Source organism: Hippopotamus amphibius, chromosome 3, assembly GCF_030028045.1.
Source record: "Hippopotamus amphibius kiboko isolate mHipAmp2 chromosome 3, mHipAmp2.hap2, whole genome shotgun sequence".
Lineage (NCBI taxonomy): Eukaryota > Metazoa > Chordata > Mammalia > Artiodactyla > Hippopotamidae > Hippopotamus > Hippopotamus amphibius.
The window spans coordinates 140294869-140312449 of record NC_080188.1 but is presented as its reverse complement, the minus strand read 5'-3'; the positions used below and the strand labels follow the sequence as shown (position 1 = coordinate 140312449).

Here is a 17581-nt window from a genome sequence, read left to right as displayed (position 1 = left end):
GGATGGGTATGCCAGGAATCTGGTAGAGTTTGAAAGGCTTCTGACATTCTAAGTACAAATAAACATTGCTCTTTAAAGAGTCTTATTTTTTCAGCATAACCCCTCACTTACTAATGTGGTGGTAACAAAAATTATCATATTTTAAATTTAAATTGCATGTTGGTGCTTTTGTTGCTTTTATTTACCCGGCACTCCTTTCTGCTTCATTATGGGAGTGGGACTGTGCATGGTAGGCTGGTTTTCACTGTACAATACAAGGAGCAAAAGGAGCACGGCTCTGTCAGGAATAATTAGGGGAAATCTGCCAGGAAACGAAGGGGGGAGATGATTCATGGAGGATTTTTCTAGGCTTTTACTTTAAACATTTCAGTATTTTTTACTTTTGTAGACATATTTGATATTTTACAATGGTCAAAACTAAAATAAATGTATTACCTTTTTAAAGAAAATGATCCAAAACTAAAGCCTAAATTTTAACAACAGATATGAAGAAAACACTTGTTCTATTCTTTATCATTATTTACCTAAACAAAATATATTATACATGTAAAAATACTTCATATTTTCTGACATTTGTTTATAGATTATTATTACCTAATCTGAATGTCTTATTACTTGATTATTTATTTTTATTTTTTTAAGAACTTTTATTGAGATACAGTTAACAGGCAATAAACAGCATATATTTAGAGTGTACAATTTGGTATCCCAATCTCCCGATTCATTCCCCCCCAACCCTCCCCGCTTTCCCCACTTGGTGTCCATATGTTTGTTCTCTACATCTGTGTCTCTATTTATGCCTTGCATTTCCTCTTTCATAGTTGTTAGCATTTGCCTTATGTATGGAGGTGCTCCTATATTGGGTGCATATATATTTATAATTGTTATCTCCTCTTCTTGGATGGATCCCTTAATCTTTATGTAGTGTCCTTTCTTGTGTCTTGTAACATTTTTAATTTTAAAGTCTATTTTATCTGATATGAGTATTGCTACTCCAGCTTTCTTTTGATTTTCATTTGCATGGAATATCTTCCTCCATCCCCTCACTTTCTATCTGTATGTGTCCCTAGGTCTGAAGTGGGTCTCTTGTAGACAGCATATATATGGGTCTTGTTTTTGTATCCATTCAGCCAGTCTGTGTCTTTTGGTTGGTGCATTTAGTCCATTTACATTCAAGGTAATTGTCGATATGTATGGTCCTATTACCATTTTCTTAATTGTTTTGTGTTTGTTTTCGTGGGTCCTTTTCTTCTCTTCTGTTTCCCGCTTAGAGAAGTTTCTTTAGCATTTGTTGTAGGGCTGGTTTGGTGGTGCTGAATTCTCTTAGCTGTTGCTTGTCTGTAAAGCTTTTGATTTCTCTGTCGAATCTGAATGAGATCCTTGCTGGGTAGAGTATTCTTGGTTGTAGGTTCTTCCCTTCCATCACTTGAAATATATCATGCCACTCCCTTCTGGCTTGCAAAGTTTCTGCTGAGAAATCAGCTGTTAACCTGATGGGAGTTCCCTTGTATGTTATTTGTCGTTTTTCCCTTGTTGCTTTTAATAACTTTTCTCTGTCTTTAATTTTTGTCAACTTGACTACTATGTGTCTTGGCGTATTTCTCCTTGGGTTTATCCTGCCTGGGACTCTCTGCGCTTCCTGGACTTGGGTAGCTGTTTCCTTTCCCATGTTAGGGAATTTTTCAACTCTAATCTCTTCCAATATTGTCTCAGGTCCTTTCTCTCTCTCTTCTCCTTCTGGGACCCCTATAATGCAAATGTTGGTGCGTTTAACATTGTCCCAGAGGTCTCTTAGGCTGTCTTCCATTCTTTTCATTCTTTATTCTTTTCTGCATCAGTGATTATCACCATTCTGTCTTCCAGCTCACTTATTTGCCCTTCTGCCTCAGTTAATCTGCTATTGGTTCCTTCTAGTGTATTGTTCATTTCCATTATTGTGTTGCTTATCTCTGTTTGTTTGTTCTTTAATTCTTCTAGGTCTTTGGTAAACTTTTTGATCTTTGCATCTAGTCTTTTTTCAAAGTCCTGGATCATCTTCGCCATCATTATTCTGAATTCTTTTTCTGGAAGAGTGCCTATCTCCTCTTCATTTAGTTGTTTTTCTGGGGTTTTATCCTGTCCCTTCATGGTACAAAGTCCTCTGCTTTTTCATTTTCTCTATCTTTCTGTGGCTGTGGTTTTCAGTTCCACAAGACGAAATACTGCTGATACTGCTTGATTCTGCTGTCTGCCCTCTTGTGGAGGAAGCTATCTAGGAGGCTCTTGTGTGCTTCCTGATGGGAGGGACTGATGGTGGGTAGGGCTGTGGGCTGAGCTCAGTAAGACTTTAATCCGATTTGGTGGGCAAAGATCAGTAAAACTTTAATCTGCTTGTCTGCTAATGGGTGGGGCTGTGTTCCCACCTTGTTGATTGTTTGGCCTGAGGCCACCTAGCGCTGGAGCCTACAGGCTCTTTGGTGGGGCTAATGGCTAATGGCGGACTCTGGGAGGGCTCACGCCGATGGGCACTTCCCAGAACCCCTGCCGCCAGTGCCCCTGTCTCCTTGGTGAGCCACAGCCACCCCCCACCTCTGCAGGCAACCCTCCAACACCAGCAGGTAGGTCTGGTTCAGTCTCCTATGGGGTCACTGCTCCTTCCCCCGGGTCCTGGTGAGCACCCTTTTTTGTGTGCCCTCCAAGAGCGGAGTCTCTGTTTCCCCCAGTCCTGTGGAGGTGCTGCAATCAAATTCCACTGACCTTCAAAATCTGCTTCTCTGGGGATTCCTCCTCCCATTGCTGGACTCCCAGGTTGGGAAGCCTGACATGGGGCTCAGAACCCTCACTTTAGTGGGTGGACTTCTGCATTATAACTGTTCTCCAGTTTGTGAGTCACCTACCCAGCATTTATGGGATTTGATTTTAACGCGATTGCGCCCCTCCTACCGTCTCATTGCGGCTTCTCCTTTGTCTCTGGATGTGAGGCGTCTTTTTTGGTGAGTTCCAGTGTCTTTCTGTTGATGATTGTTCAGCATTTAGTTGTAATTCTGGTGCTCTTGCAAGAGGGAGTGAGCACATGTCCTCCTACTCCGCCATCTTGATCATATCTCAATATTTGATTATTTAAATGTTCACCTTTATTCTAAAACTATCATTAAAATTCTTGAGAAATGTTACATATTTATTAAAAGATACTTGACTATTTGGTTGGATCATCTTTGACATATATCAAAATATACCCTTCTTTATCTCTTTAAGACCTCTCATCTTAATTTCCTTTTAATTCTAAGGCTATGTTGATAAAACTAATTGCCATTATCTATTGATTGTTTACTGTATGACAGACACTGCTCTAAATACTTTAATTCTCACAACAACTTCATAGTTAAGTCCTATTTTTATCCCTGTTTTACAAATGAGACCCTTACAACCGGCAGAAGGGTTAAGCAACATGGCATGGCCACACAACTAGTAAGTGACAGAGGCAAAATTCAAATCCAGAGAGCCTTCCTCCACAGCCCTTATTCTTCATTCAACTCCATCCTGGCTCCCTAAATAGAAGTGTTGTCATTTTATGCCAGACAAAAAATATTTAGCAAATATTTATTGTGTGTTCCTAAATAAGACAGAATAGTAAGGAAGTTTTGTATTGTGTTAAAGGGTTGAGAGTCTAATGGAAACTTGCTGAAATAGGCACACAGAAAAACTATATGAACTGCAAGTCAGGGGTCTGCAGTGGGAGCATAAATTCCTGTAGGAGTAGTGGGAAAGGAGGGATTACTCTGGGAGGAATTCAAGTTAGTTTTATAGAGGAAATGATGTTTTTGAGATTTAAGGTTTCAGGGCAGGTGTGAGTGAGGCCTAAAAGGTAGATTTAGCAGAACGTGGAGGAACTTGAATGCCACACTAACAAGCTTAGATGTTAGGCCATAGCAAATGAGTAGCATGATAATATCTGTGTTTTAGGAAAAAGGATAGCAGCTAATATGAATTAAAGGTAACTTATTGGGTTTGGGGAAATGGAAATGTCAGTAAGATCAGTTTTCATCGGCATGGCAGAGAAGCATATGTGCCCATCATTCCCGGCCTTTCCAAGCCTCAGAAATTATGGGGGATATCTTGTATTTTATCTTGTTTTATTTTAAAGAGTACATCTCCAGCCACGCTGGAAAACAGAAAACAGTGCCTACCATTAGCAGACCATTAACTTTAAAAGGCAAAAAGCAGGTAGGATTGGACAGTTAAGGAGAAGCATACTCTAAACCTGCAGGAGAGGACTGCTCAGAAGGGGCAGGGGGTCTGGCTGCACATCAGCCGCTGTGGGTGCAATGCCGAAGAGGGACCTGGAGCTGTCAGCGGGGTGAGGAGTGAGGGGGCTGCGTGAAGAGCAGCGGAGTACATCAGCCCTTTCCCCCTTGCTTGCTCGTGCTGAACAGAGGACAGCTGATGCTTTTAGCTGCAGCCCAAGGCCATGAATGTGAGGCTTTAGCTAGAGGCAGTGGGGTATGTAGGTACCCAGGAAAAATGGGAAACCCCACTAACTTAAGGAAAACAACCAGCATGCCCTACCTGTCTGTGTGTCCCTGGCCTCTATGACAAGTAAACAGAGAATTCCAAACAAAGATAAAGAGCCAGGAATTACCAACCATTTGAAGTTTAACCCATACCATAAAGAAGACACCAGACACACCAAACAGAACCAATACCTGAGGAAAGCAAATTAGCAGAGCTAACAGAAGTCTTTAAGATGATATAGTCAGTATCCCCAGAAAGAGAATGTTGGATCCATAAAAATAATTCTAGATATGAAAAACTTAAAATATAATTTTTGAAATGTTAAAAACACTCAGCAAATGCGTAGAACTGTGTAGTGGACCTAGTTTAAAAACAAATTAGTGAGGTGACAGATCAAATGGAGGAATTCTCCCAGAATATAACACAAAAAGACCATTGGATGGAAACTATAAAAGAAAAGAGAGAGGGAAGATAGAACCAGAAGTTTCAATGTCTATTACATAGAAACAGCTAAAGGAAAGAAGAAATAATGGAGGAGAGAAAACAGTAAAAGAAATAACCTGAAGATGTGTATCTTCAAATAGGATTGGACTATTGAGTATGGAACAGAATGACCAGTAAATGCCCAATGCCTAGATAAAGAGATAATACAAAACCTTCCAGAAAAAAATCAGTTACCTAAAAAGAATGGTAATCAGATTGCAATAGTCTGCAGTGCCATATTTGTCTCATATGCTATATATACTGCACGTATTATATATGCATGTGCACATGCGTGTCTCTGTGTGTGTGTATGTATGTAATTAGTAGATGCTGTGGAGGGCCACTCAGATTCCCCTCTGCCCTTCAGGACTGAAAGGCCCATTTCCCGCTGCTGGAAGTGTTGGCAGCTGACAGTAATTCAGTAAGTCCCTCTCTAGAAATTGCTCTCTGCCGAAGTCATCTGCCCAAGGACATGCCCCCTTCCCTGGAATGGCCTATGTCCAGTGACTTGTCAATTTGAAGAGATAAAGGTCTGACCCCCTTTGCTTCAATTGAGGACAACTCTGAAGCTCCAGAGCTTCTCTCAGGATGACCTGGGGCACCTGTTGTTACTGCATTGAACTTCAACTTCTCCCTCTGCCCAATCTTGTTTTCCTCACTTGCCCATAAGTGTAGATCCTGAGGCCACTCCCCAATAAACTTCCTTCAAGCAAATCTCCATCTCAGAGTTGGTTTCCCAGAGAATGCCACCTGTGACAGTGTTCTTTTCCACTACCCATGAGACAGTCACTAAAATTGACTATGTATTAGAATGCAAAGAAAATCTCAAGTTCCTTCAAAAGAAGACCAAAGAGACTGCATTCTCTGACCACAGTACAACACCCCCCTACACACACACATACATGAAAATCTCTTCAGAGTTCAAGTGCTGTGCATGTAGCAGACACCTACATGAAAGTAATATTTTAATGAATATGGTGAATACCAAATAAAAGTGGATAGGGAATAAGTTCTTATGAAACAGTTTAATCAAAATGAGTCACTTTAAAGTTTCCCCCGCTAATCTGAAACAATAAGGAAAGGAAAATAACTACTTACCTTTCATTCACCTTTCATAATCTTACAAAGTACATCTTATTTCACAGAATGGCAGCTTACCACCATGTAAGTAGAGTAGGTGTTTAATATTGGGTACTTCATTCCCAGGAAAATTATGGAGAACAGAATGAAAGTAATGAATATGAAATAAAATATAGTCATCCTTATTCTCTGATTTTATCAAAATGTTTTTCTTAAACTTGATACATTTTTAAGTGACATTTGATAGAAACCTTGAAAGTAAAACTTAAGTAATGAAATAAGTACATGCCTTTAAAATTGCGTAAGTGATGGAATCACAGATACGAATGCTGCTCAGCATCCTTGCACCGTACGCTACAGCTGTCATAATTCTTGGTGGTTTCCTTATTCATACTGGTAATCCATTCCATACCTTACCTTTCCATCTGTTGTCCGCCTTTCTTCCAATCTTCTTTCGCTCCAACTGACCTCAGCCATGGTTATATCTTAAAACTGGTCATTATAAATATCTGTAACCCCCTCTCTGCCCACCTCCAGTAATTCCAGTTTCAAGTATCCTGTCTCTTAACTTTCCAGCTCATTTCTTCTAACACACTGATTTCCATAATCATCCCATCTCACTAGGAGCTCTAGTCCATTGACCTGCCTTTTCCTTGTCTCTCACCCCGCCACCCCCCAGGGCCTCACTTACTTTCCTCCTCAATTAAAATTTTTTTTGCCCCTCATCATCGTTGTTTCCTTACACACAATCTCAACTCCCTTACCCCTCTCTCATTTTCTTGTTTTCTCTTGGTAAAACCCCAACCCTCATTAAATTCCGCTTTCTACCTGACCTTTGCCTGCACCCACGGCTGGAGAAGAACACTCAGCTGTCCTGAATGAGCTCCCTTTACATTCCTGGTCACTTACCTCGAGAGGGTCCTAAGTGCTGCTGAGCAGTCACATTCATTTTTCTAGTCCATTCGCTCTTCTGCTCTCCTAAAATATCTCATACCTCCTCAGATTCTAAAAACCTCCTCCCCATCCTTCCTCTCAGCTGCTGACAATCTTGCTGACATTTTCCACTGGGAAATAGAATGAGTTCTATTTTGTTCTTGTCAGGGATGTCAGTGACTCCATGTAGAAAGGTCTAGTGGTCAGTTCTCAGTCTTTAACCCAATTTGACTTAACAGCAACATTTGACACTGTTGATAACTCTCTGTCCTTGACATTTTTCTTCAGTGTCTTCTAGGAAAGGAAGCTCCTGTGTTTGTTCTCATCAAGCTGGCCATTCCTCCTCAGTCCTCTTTGTTCATCTCTCCTCATCTCCTTGACTTTTTAATGAAATGGTGCCCCAGGGCATCCTCTCCTTTGTTTATATTCACTGCCTTCATGATTTCATCTAAGCTATAACTTTACATACCGTATATAGGCTATCAACCCCCAAATTATTATTTGCAGTGTGGAACACTCTTCAGAACTCTAGACTCTGCCAATCATGTATTTGACATCTTCACTTGGATATCTAAGAGGCAACTCAAATTTAATGCATTCGAAACCAAAATCTGGGGGACTTGCCTTACCAGATGAAGACTTACTATAAAGTTATAATTAAGAGAGTTTAGGATAGATGGAAAAATAGACAAAAAGTGCAATGGAATCAAATAGCAAACCAAGAAACAGACCCATACATACCCAGAAACCTATTATGTAACAGTTATCATTGAAGACTGCTGGGGAAAGAGAGAAATAATAAATGGTACTAGGACAATTAAATATCCACATGGGAAAAATGAAAATGGACACCTACCTTACATGATAGCCAAAGTCAGTTCTAGGTGGATCAGGAACTTAATGTGGGACTTCCTAGGTGGCGCAGTGGGTAAGAATCTGCCTGCCAATGCAGGGGACACGGGTTCGATCCCTGCCCCAGGAAGATACCACATGCTGCGGAGCAACTAAACCCGTGTACCACAACTATTGAGCTTGTGCTCTAAAGCCTGTAAGCCACAACTACTGAGCCCATGTGCTGCAACTACTGAAGCCCATGCGCCTGGAGCCCATGCTCTGCAACAAGAGAGGCCACCGCAATGAGAAGCCCGCGCACCACAATGAAGAGTAGCTCCCCGCTCTCTGCAACTAGAGAAAGCCTGTGTGCAGCAACGAAGACCCAATACAGCCAATAAAATAAATAAATAAATTTATTAAAAAAAAAACAAAACTTAATGTGGAAGGCAAAACTTTAAGGATTCTAGAAGACAATAGAGATGAGCATCATTATGATCTTGGAGTAAGGAATAATTTCTTAAGAAACAAAAAGCACAAATCATAAAAGATTGATAAATTTAGTTTCATTAAAATTTAGTATTTCTGGTCATCAAAAAACATAAAGGAAACTCAGAGACAAGCTACACACTGGGAAAAGATATTTGCATTGTATATAACTGACAAATATTAGCATTCAGAATGTATTAAGAATAACAATCAAAAAGAAAAGGAATAACCTGATAGAAAAATGGAGAAAAGTCAAGAATAGGCATTTTACATAAAAAGATATAAGAAAAGACACTCAGTTTATTTGGTAATCAAGGATATGCATACTAACACAATGAGGTACCATTTCACACTTGCCAGGGTGGCAAAATTAAAAAGTGAGCCAATATGGAGTGTTGGCTTTGATGTAGATAGTGGGAATTCTTATGCACTGATGTTTGAGGGCAAATTGTTACAACCGTTTAAGAAAATAGTTTGACCGTACTTAGTAAAACTGAATATGTGTGTGCCCTAAGATTCCAGAAAAACTCTTGCACATGTGCACCATGAACAAGAATGCTTGTAGCAGAATTGTTTGTGACTCTGTGTGTGTGTGTGTGTGTGTGTGTGTGTGTGTGTGCGCACGCTAAAGAGAGAGAGAGGTGGGAGGACAGAGAGTTGGGGAGAGAGAGAAGAAATTAACTGTCAGTCATCAGGAAAAATGGATAAGGTATGCTATATCATACACTGGAATATATACAGTAATAACAAATGAATCACAGCTATACATATTTACATAGACAAGTATGAAAAACAATGCCTTGAAAACTAAATAAAACAAGGGAATCTTTAAGTAAACTTGATATTAATGGTAACTTCTAGATGGAGATAGGGATGTGATGGAATGAGGATGGGGCATACCGGGTTCTTGGAAGTTATTGTAATATTATTTTAATTCAGCTTAATGGTGGGTACACAGATATTTGTTTATTATTTTTAAATAGTCATGTATAGTAAATGCCTTTTTTGTATGTATATTTCAAAATTAAAATAGGATTTTAGAAAATTTTTAAGTTAGAAAAACAGACTGTTTAGATCATTGATACTCCTATATCTTCAATTTTTTTAACCTTTCTTTTACCCACAATTTTATGTTATTTGTAACCATTTTTTCCGTAAATGTGAGCTAGCACTAAACTGATACACATGTAACATTTAAAAAAAAATCTTTTGAAATCAATACCATCAAACTAGTTCATTTTAAATTAAGTTGTTAGGATCTCTAATGCCTTCATAAAATACAAATCTTTCACAATAATGAACTGGGTTCATATTTTATGTGATTCCCATAATCTATTGATAAAAAGAGGTATAATTATTATTGTCCTCAACATAGATTGCAGTGGACTTTACATTGGGCCAGAGAAAAAACTTTATGAGTGGACTGAGAATTTTCATTGCTTAGTTTTCATGCATTCATGCTGTTTCCAGGAAAAATCATTACCAACAATGTATACATGTATTTCATTAATGAATAACTCAAGTATTCCATACAGCTGGTGATTTTTTTTCTTATTAACGCTACATAGCTGACTTTAATCTATATGTGAATGTGTATTTATTTAATAGGAAATTGCCCGGCATTTACGCCCTGGAACCCTCCGAGCAATCTTTGGTAAAACTAAGATCCAGAATGCTGTCCACTGTACTGATCTGCCAGAGGATGGCATATTAGAGGTAAGATAAAGAAGGGTAAACATCCTATTTATATTTCAAGCTCATAAATAATCTCAGCAGGTCTAGTGTGTAAGGAACCTTTTAATACTCTTGGATTACAGTGTTCTTTGGCCATCTGATAACTTCAGACTGCAGCATTGAAAGACCAAATTGTAGGATGCTGTATATAGTTGGGTAGTCTTCAAAGAATTAAGGTATTTTTCTGATTGGCATATATTATGGTTTAAAAACTGAAAAGGTAAAAAGCTACAGCATTGATTAAATAATGTAAAATTTGTTTAAAAATCAGGTAAAAACACCATTACCTTAAGTTTCTAGTCATGAGGGTTTCTCAAAGAAATTAAGAAGCATTAAAAGTAATAGCTACCACTTATTGACTCTTTTTCTATACCAGGTTCTGTAATAAATATGATAAATGCTTTATATAAATTATTTCTTTTAATCTCCATAGCAACTCTAATATGTTGGCATTATCATGTCTGTTTTACCAGAAAAATGAAATTGAGACTCAGAGAGGTTAAGTAACACCCTCAAATCAAACAGGTAATAGAGGACAAAGTCATATCTTGACTTCTCATCTATTTAGTTAATATAACATAAGAAACAATGAAAAAATTACAAGAAAAGAAATTACAAGAAAATATAAGTGAAAAATTGGTCTAGTTTGCAATTAAGAAAGTCATTGAACAGCCAAAGGAAAGACATGTTAAAGAAAAGATTGGTATTTATAACTTCTTATAGTTTAAAAAATTTTGTGTCAGGACGAGCTAAATGAAAAATTTAAGTGATTATAGCCTGAATATTTTAGTGAGTAATGTGTTTTATATCAAATTATCAGTCTTTCTTTTTGTATCTTTAAAGTCATATGTAGAAAAGCCTTTCCCAGTATTTTGTCTTCATCTTCTTACACTGAAATATTCAGCTCACCTGGTATTTATTTGCTGAATGGTGTGAGGTATGGATCTAGTCAGCTGTCACAACATTGCTTATTAAATCCTTCTATTCTTTCATTGTTATTCCTCGTTTACTGAATATTTATATACAGCTGTGCCTGTTTCTGAACTTTCAATTTTATTCTGTTAGTCTGTGCCAGCGAAATACTATTTTAATAAAAACTACAATAATGATTGTAGTTTATACTTTTAAAAAGTTTTCTTGGTTATTCTCTTAAATTTATTCCTACCAATGAACTTTACATGAGTTTACCAAGTTCTTTAACCCACCCTCACAAAATGTTAATGGGACCTTGACTGACATTACAATATGTTTATAAATAAATGTGGGGGTGACATAACTATAATAGTAGTTCTCCAGCTGCGTATATGGTATGCCTCTTCTTTTTTTTTTTTTTTTAAGCTCTTTATTGGAATATAATTGCTTTACACTCTTGTATCAGCTTTTGAGGTACACCAAAGTCAATCAGCTGTATTTATACATATACCCCCATATCCCCTCCCTCCTGCGACTCCCTCCCACTGTCCCTGTCCTGGCCCTCTAAGGCATCACCCATCATCGAGTTGATCTCCCTGTGTTATACAGCAACTTCCCACTAGCTATCTATTTTACAGTTGGTAGTGGAAATATGTCTATGCTACTCTCTCACTTCGTCCCAGCTTGCCCTTCGCCCCCCTGCCCCCCCCAACCCTGTGTCCTCCAGTCCATTCTCTGCATCCTTATTCTTGCCCTGTCACTGGGTTCATCAATACCGTTTTTGGTTTTTTTTTTTAGATTCTGTATATATGAGTTAGTATACAATATTTGTTTCTCTCTTTCTGGCTTACTTCACTCTGTATGACAAACTCTAGGTCTGTCTACCTCATTACATATAGCTCCATTTCATTCCTTTTTATGGCTGAGTAATATTCCATTATATATATGTGCCATATATTCTTTATCCATTCACCTGTTGGTGGGCATGTAGATTGCTTCCATGTCCTGGCTATTGTAAATAGTGCTGCAATAAACATTATGGTACATTTCTTTTTGGATTATGGTTTTCTCTATTACTGGGTCATATGGTAGTTCTATTTTTAGTTTTTTAAGGAACCTCCAAACTGTTTTCCATAGTGGCTATGCCAACTTACATTCCTACCAACAGTGCAGGAGAGTTCCCTTTTCTCCACACCCTCTCCAACATTAATTGTTTCTAGATTTTTTGATGATGGCCATTTTGACCAGTGTGAGGTGTTACCTCATTGTGGATTTGACTTGCATTTCTCTAATAATTAGTGATGTTGAGCATCTTTTCATGTGTTTGTTGGCCATCTGTATGTCTTCTTTGGAGAAATGTCTATTTAGGTCTTCCGCCCATTTGTGGATTGGGTTATTTGCTTTGTTGGTATTAAGCTGCATGAGTTGCTTGTATATTTTGGAGATTAATCCTTTGTCCATTGCTTTGTTGGCAAGTATTTTCTCCCACTCTGAGGGTTGTCCTCTTGTCTTGTTTATGGTTTCTTTCGCTGTGCAAAAGCTTTTAAGTTTCATGAGGTCCCATTTGTTTATTCTTGATTTTATTTCCTTTATTCTAGGAGGTGGGTCCAAAAGGATCTTGCTTGGATGTATGTCATAGAGTGTTCTGCCTATGTTTTCCTCTAGGAGTTTTATAGTGTCTGGCCTTACATTTAGGTCTTTAATCCATTTTGAGTTTATTTTTGTGTATGGTGTTAGGAAGTGTTCTAATTTCATTCTTATACATGTAGCTGTCCAATTTTCCCAGCACCACTTATTGAAGAGGCTGTCTTTTTTCCACTGTATATTCTTGTCCTCTTTGTCAAAGATAAGGTGCCCATATGTGTGTGGGTTTACCTCTGGATTCTCTATTCTGTTCCATTGATCTTCCTTTCTATTTTTATGCCAGTACTGCCTCTTCTTTTATGCCTCTATTTTTATATGGGTCTTAGGCATATAGCCTATTTTATTTACTTCTATGAGTTTTTTTTTAGTTGCTATAAAGAATGACTTTGCTTAGCTCCATTAAGATTTTCTGTTATAGACCAAGATGTTAATCTACTAAAATCTTATCCAAACTGCACCGTAGTATGAAATGTAGACATACATACTTCTGAAATGTAAAAATGTAACAAATTTTATTTTTATTACCCAAAGGATTAAATGTTTACTTTATACTTTCACCTATTTTATAAATATTCCCTTTACCGTCTGATAACTTAGGACCTATAGATTAGGCTTGAATTCAGACTGTTGTTCAGTGAAATTGAAATATTATTAACCATGAATTTTATGCCCATTAAAAAATATTATCAAAGGTATGCCTGTGATTTTGCACATATAGTTTGAAATAGATTATTACTGCCTGCAGTTTACAGAGCCATTTACTAAATCATTAAAATCTTTCCAACCAAACTGCACAGGAGATTTAATTGCAAATTAATGGTTGTGTGGTTCAGAGAATTCATGAAAAAATGGAAGTTGGAGCTCCAGCAGCTTCCTTTCACCTTGCTGGTGATTCATGCTTGATGGGCCCTGAAATAAGTCACTGTTTCTTTCCATGCCTCCCTTCTGTTATCAATAAAATGAAATTAAGAGTGCTGATACCATCAAGGGATGTTCTCTTACAGATTGTTACTTAGCTTTAAATGGTAAAATATTATTAAAAAAAAAAATCACTATAAGGCCCTAAGAGTTATCTGCTCATAGGCTTTTAAAGTGAAATTCAAAGTGACACAAAGACAAACTCTGATCAGGGAAGCACTTTGTACTTAGATCTACTGTTCATTAAAGGAACATCCTTTAGATGTAGAGTGACCATAAAATGTATTGCCCAATCTAGAATTAATCAGACAGGATGTTAGGACAAAAGGTATAAACAAGCACTGTCATTGGCACACTGACATCATGGATGCCCTAATTATAAGGCAAGGAGGGAAGGAGGGGAACAACCTACTTCTTCTTTTTCTCATGTGATGTTTACTGAGCTAGGTTTATTTGTGTCATATGTGTGGAGCTCAGAAAGTATGCTTTCAATTTATATTTTGTTACCATCCATTATTTTATTTACTTATTCATACAGCAAACAGTTAACGAGTGTGTTTTACTTGCTGACATTGTGGTAGGATTTCAAAATCAAGCAAGATGTTTCCTCTGTCCTCATTGAACTCTCAGAGTTTTAGAGGTCTGGGATCTTAGCATGAATATTGAAATCTGATTTCATTAGATGCTGCTATGGCGACACAGCCACTTTTGTGGTTATAGGGAAAAAATGACAGTGTCTGTATAGTATCAGACATTCTAAGATATTATTTTGCTATTAACATATGCTGAGACTCTATTGGTAGTAATTATGAAGATCTTAAATTTGTGCTTTAAAGAAAGCATTAATGGAAAAATGTTTAGCTTAACTTGTAATAAAGAAATATTCCTTTTCTACTAATGGAAAATGAATTTTTAAAAATATGTGGAAATTCTTTTTTAAAAATTAATTTATTGGCTGCATTGGATCTTCATTACTGCATGGGCTTTCTCTAGTTGTGGCAAGAGGGGGCTACTCTTCCTTGTGGTGCATGTGCTTTTCATTGCAGTGCCTTCTCTTGTTGTGGAGCACAGTCTCTAGGCGTGCAAGCTTCAGTAGTTGTGGCACGTGGGCTCAATAGTTGTGGCTCGCCAGCTCTAGAGCGCAGGCTCAGTAGTTGTGGCACACGGGCTTAGTTGCTCTGTGGCATGTGCGATCTTCCAGGACCAGGCATTGAACCCGTGTCCCCTGCATTGGCAGGTGTATTCTTAACCACTGCGCCACCAGGAAAGTCCCAAGAATTTTGAAAGTATCAGTGCCCACTTCTGGTGAGGCTACAGTAGAGTAGATACCCTCGTATTGCTGGTGACAACTATATGGCAACAGATATTGAAAGTCATGGGGGCTTTCTATATACCTTGTCCCAGAATTCTACTTCTTAGAATCTTACCACAGGAGGAGGGGTAGCAGCAGGACTACTAAATGGAAAGTTTTCTGCACAGATGTTCATTTAAGAAGTATTTATGGTAATTAAAATTGGAAATAGGGTGCATGTCTGAAGATATATCTGATGTTCTTTCCTCTGATTAAGCTTCCGTGACACCCATAGTATGCATCAGAGGTCCATCCGTGTGTTTTCATAGCACTTTGTTTTCCTCTAATACAGTAGTGTGGTCAAGAGTCAACACACATCTGTACTCCAGGGCGAGTTACTCATTTCGTTGTGCCTAGGATTCATCATTCTGTAAAAGGAAGATAATAGCAGTGCCTGACCTTTCAGATGGTTTAGTGTCTAGCACATAGTAATTGCTGAACAAATGATAACAATTATTATTATTACCCCACATTTTGTTCGCTTATAGATATTTCCCCATGAGACTTAGTACTCACAGGGAAGAGTTTCTGTCTTGCCTGGCATATAAAAACTCAAAGTCATTTTTTGAAGGAAAAGGCAGCAGAGTTTGGTTAAATAAATTGTAGTTCATGTACTCAGTACAAAAGTATGTAACCTTTTTTCTTTCATTTTGGTAATGAAGACTCTGTAGCAGTGATTGCTTGCCTTGGTTGCATGTTAGAATCACCTGGGCAGTTTTTAAAACACTGATGTCCAGACCCACCTTTAAAGATTCTAATTTTTTAAAAAAGTAATTTTAAGCTTATTATACAAAGCTCTTTAAAAATAAATGTCTGGGATTAAGTTGCCAACATAATGTCCCATTTTTCTGAGTACTTTAGTGTGTGTTTTTAACATAAAGGTACATTTTCCTACATAACCACATCACAAGCATCTAAATTAGGAAATTAATGTTTATACATTACTACTATCGAATATCCAAACTCCAAGTTTTGCCAGTCAATAACCAGTGGATCTTTAATAGCAAAAGGGTCCAGGTCAGAATCATGCATTGCATTTAGTTTTCTTTTTAGTTTCTTACAGTCTCGAACAGTTCCTCAGATTTTGCTTGACTTTTGTGACCTTAACACCTTTGGAGATAATTAGCAGAGATTCTAATTTAATCGATCCATTCATTACTTCCCTCATCAGAAACTTTTCTTGGTGGCTTCTACCTGCAGTTCTAACAAGATACTGATGTATTTATTTTATTGTATAGCATGTATTCCTTATGCAAAGCCATTTGTTGGCTTTCCGTTGTCCATGAAAATGTGCAATGCCTTTTTGATGTTGTGACCCCACATTGTGTATGGCTCCCTGCTGTCCCCTTCAGCATTAGTCCTCCTCTCACCCATGTCACCCGTGATACTTCCAAGGGTCAGTTTTACTTTCTCCTTGCTTTCTTTATCTCTCCCAAAGCTTTATGGAAAATATATATATATTCCTCTGCCTTTCATTTTACTTCTGTAGTCTGTTCCCAGAACTGTCTTTCTCTGATTATCTTCAACACTTTACATGTACTGTAACTGAAATTCTCAAAGTTGCCTAATAGGTGTTTGGTAGAGATTCAAGTATGTTTGAATTTTGAATTCTGTACACCAAAATGATAACATCAGTCATTCATCCAGATATTTATTTATTTATTTTTTAAATTAAAAACAGCATTGGGTTCACAGCAATAAACAGGGTACATGTAGTTCTTGCCCTCGCAGAGCTTACCTTCTAGGAGATAATAATCATAGTAATTGTTTTTTAGAATGATGCAAATATGGATCTTTCCTCTGTTTTTCTTTTCCAAATGTTCTATAACTTGGTTATATCACTTCTGTGGTTATAAAATAAAAATTTAAGAAATATATAAAATATTTCATTGTATGTGTGAATAGTCAGAACAAGTCTGAATTTGGATATGTAATTATTTCTGCATTGATTCTTGTTCTGGCACACTCTAGAAAAAAAAAAGAATTAAGCATTTACCAGAAATAAACATAGGTGTAGGGTGAATAAAATGATTGGACAGGCCTGGATTTCTTGGCTGTGGTTAGTGTAGGCCTCTGAACACACTAACACGCATAATTTATCTTTAGTTTTAGTTTCTATGTTGAAGGAAGAGTTATGATTTTTACTAGTACATTGTCCAAGAGGGAACAACTTGTATGAAGACAAGAGCAAATAGCTTTCTCTAAGAGATCTAAAAATAGTTTAGGCAGGGGCTTTGACCTTGACGTGGAAAATGACAAGAGATAAGGGTTGAAAAATCAGCAAGGGCCTTGTAAAGTCATAGTAAGACGGTCTGAACTTTATCCTGGGGGCAGTAGAAATCCAAATGTGTGTTTTACACAGGATTAGCACAGTGTTATAGGGGTCACTGGCTGCAGTATGGAGAGCATATCAAAGTGGGGTTAGGAGCATCTGTCTGGAGGGAGACAGACCAGGGAGAAGGCTATTAGGATAATTCAGGGAAAGATTCTGGTAGTCTGAATGGCTATGACAGTATGGATAGCCAGAAGCAGTGAGCTTCAAAAGACGTTCAGGAGGATAGAAGTGACAGCCTCAGAGACTGATTGGATGTGAAAGATAGCCTATGGGAATGAGACTAGATTAACTCCTATCTCCAAGTCAAGATGATGGTACAGAGACTTGCATCCTTGTGATCCTAAAATTTCTGAAAACCAAAGCTTTTTCATCAGTTTGAT

General features: G+C 37.7%; 1 protein-coding gene across 4 annotated transcripts in view; it reads left to right on the top strand.

Moving 5' to 3' along the window:
• The window catches only part of NME7 (NME/NM23 family member 7), a 237183-nt gene that overhangs the window by 170073 nt on the left and 49529 nt on the right, over positions 1–17581 (top strand). For all 4 annotated transcript variants that reach the window (XM_057729094.1, XM_057729093.1, XM_057729092.1 and 1 more), the window contains one exon: positions 9916–10023. In XM_057729094.1, coding sequence (XP_057585077.1) covers positions 9916–10023 — 108 coding nt within the window. The remainder of the gene's footprint in view (positions 1–9915; positions 10024–17581) is intronic.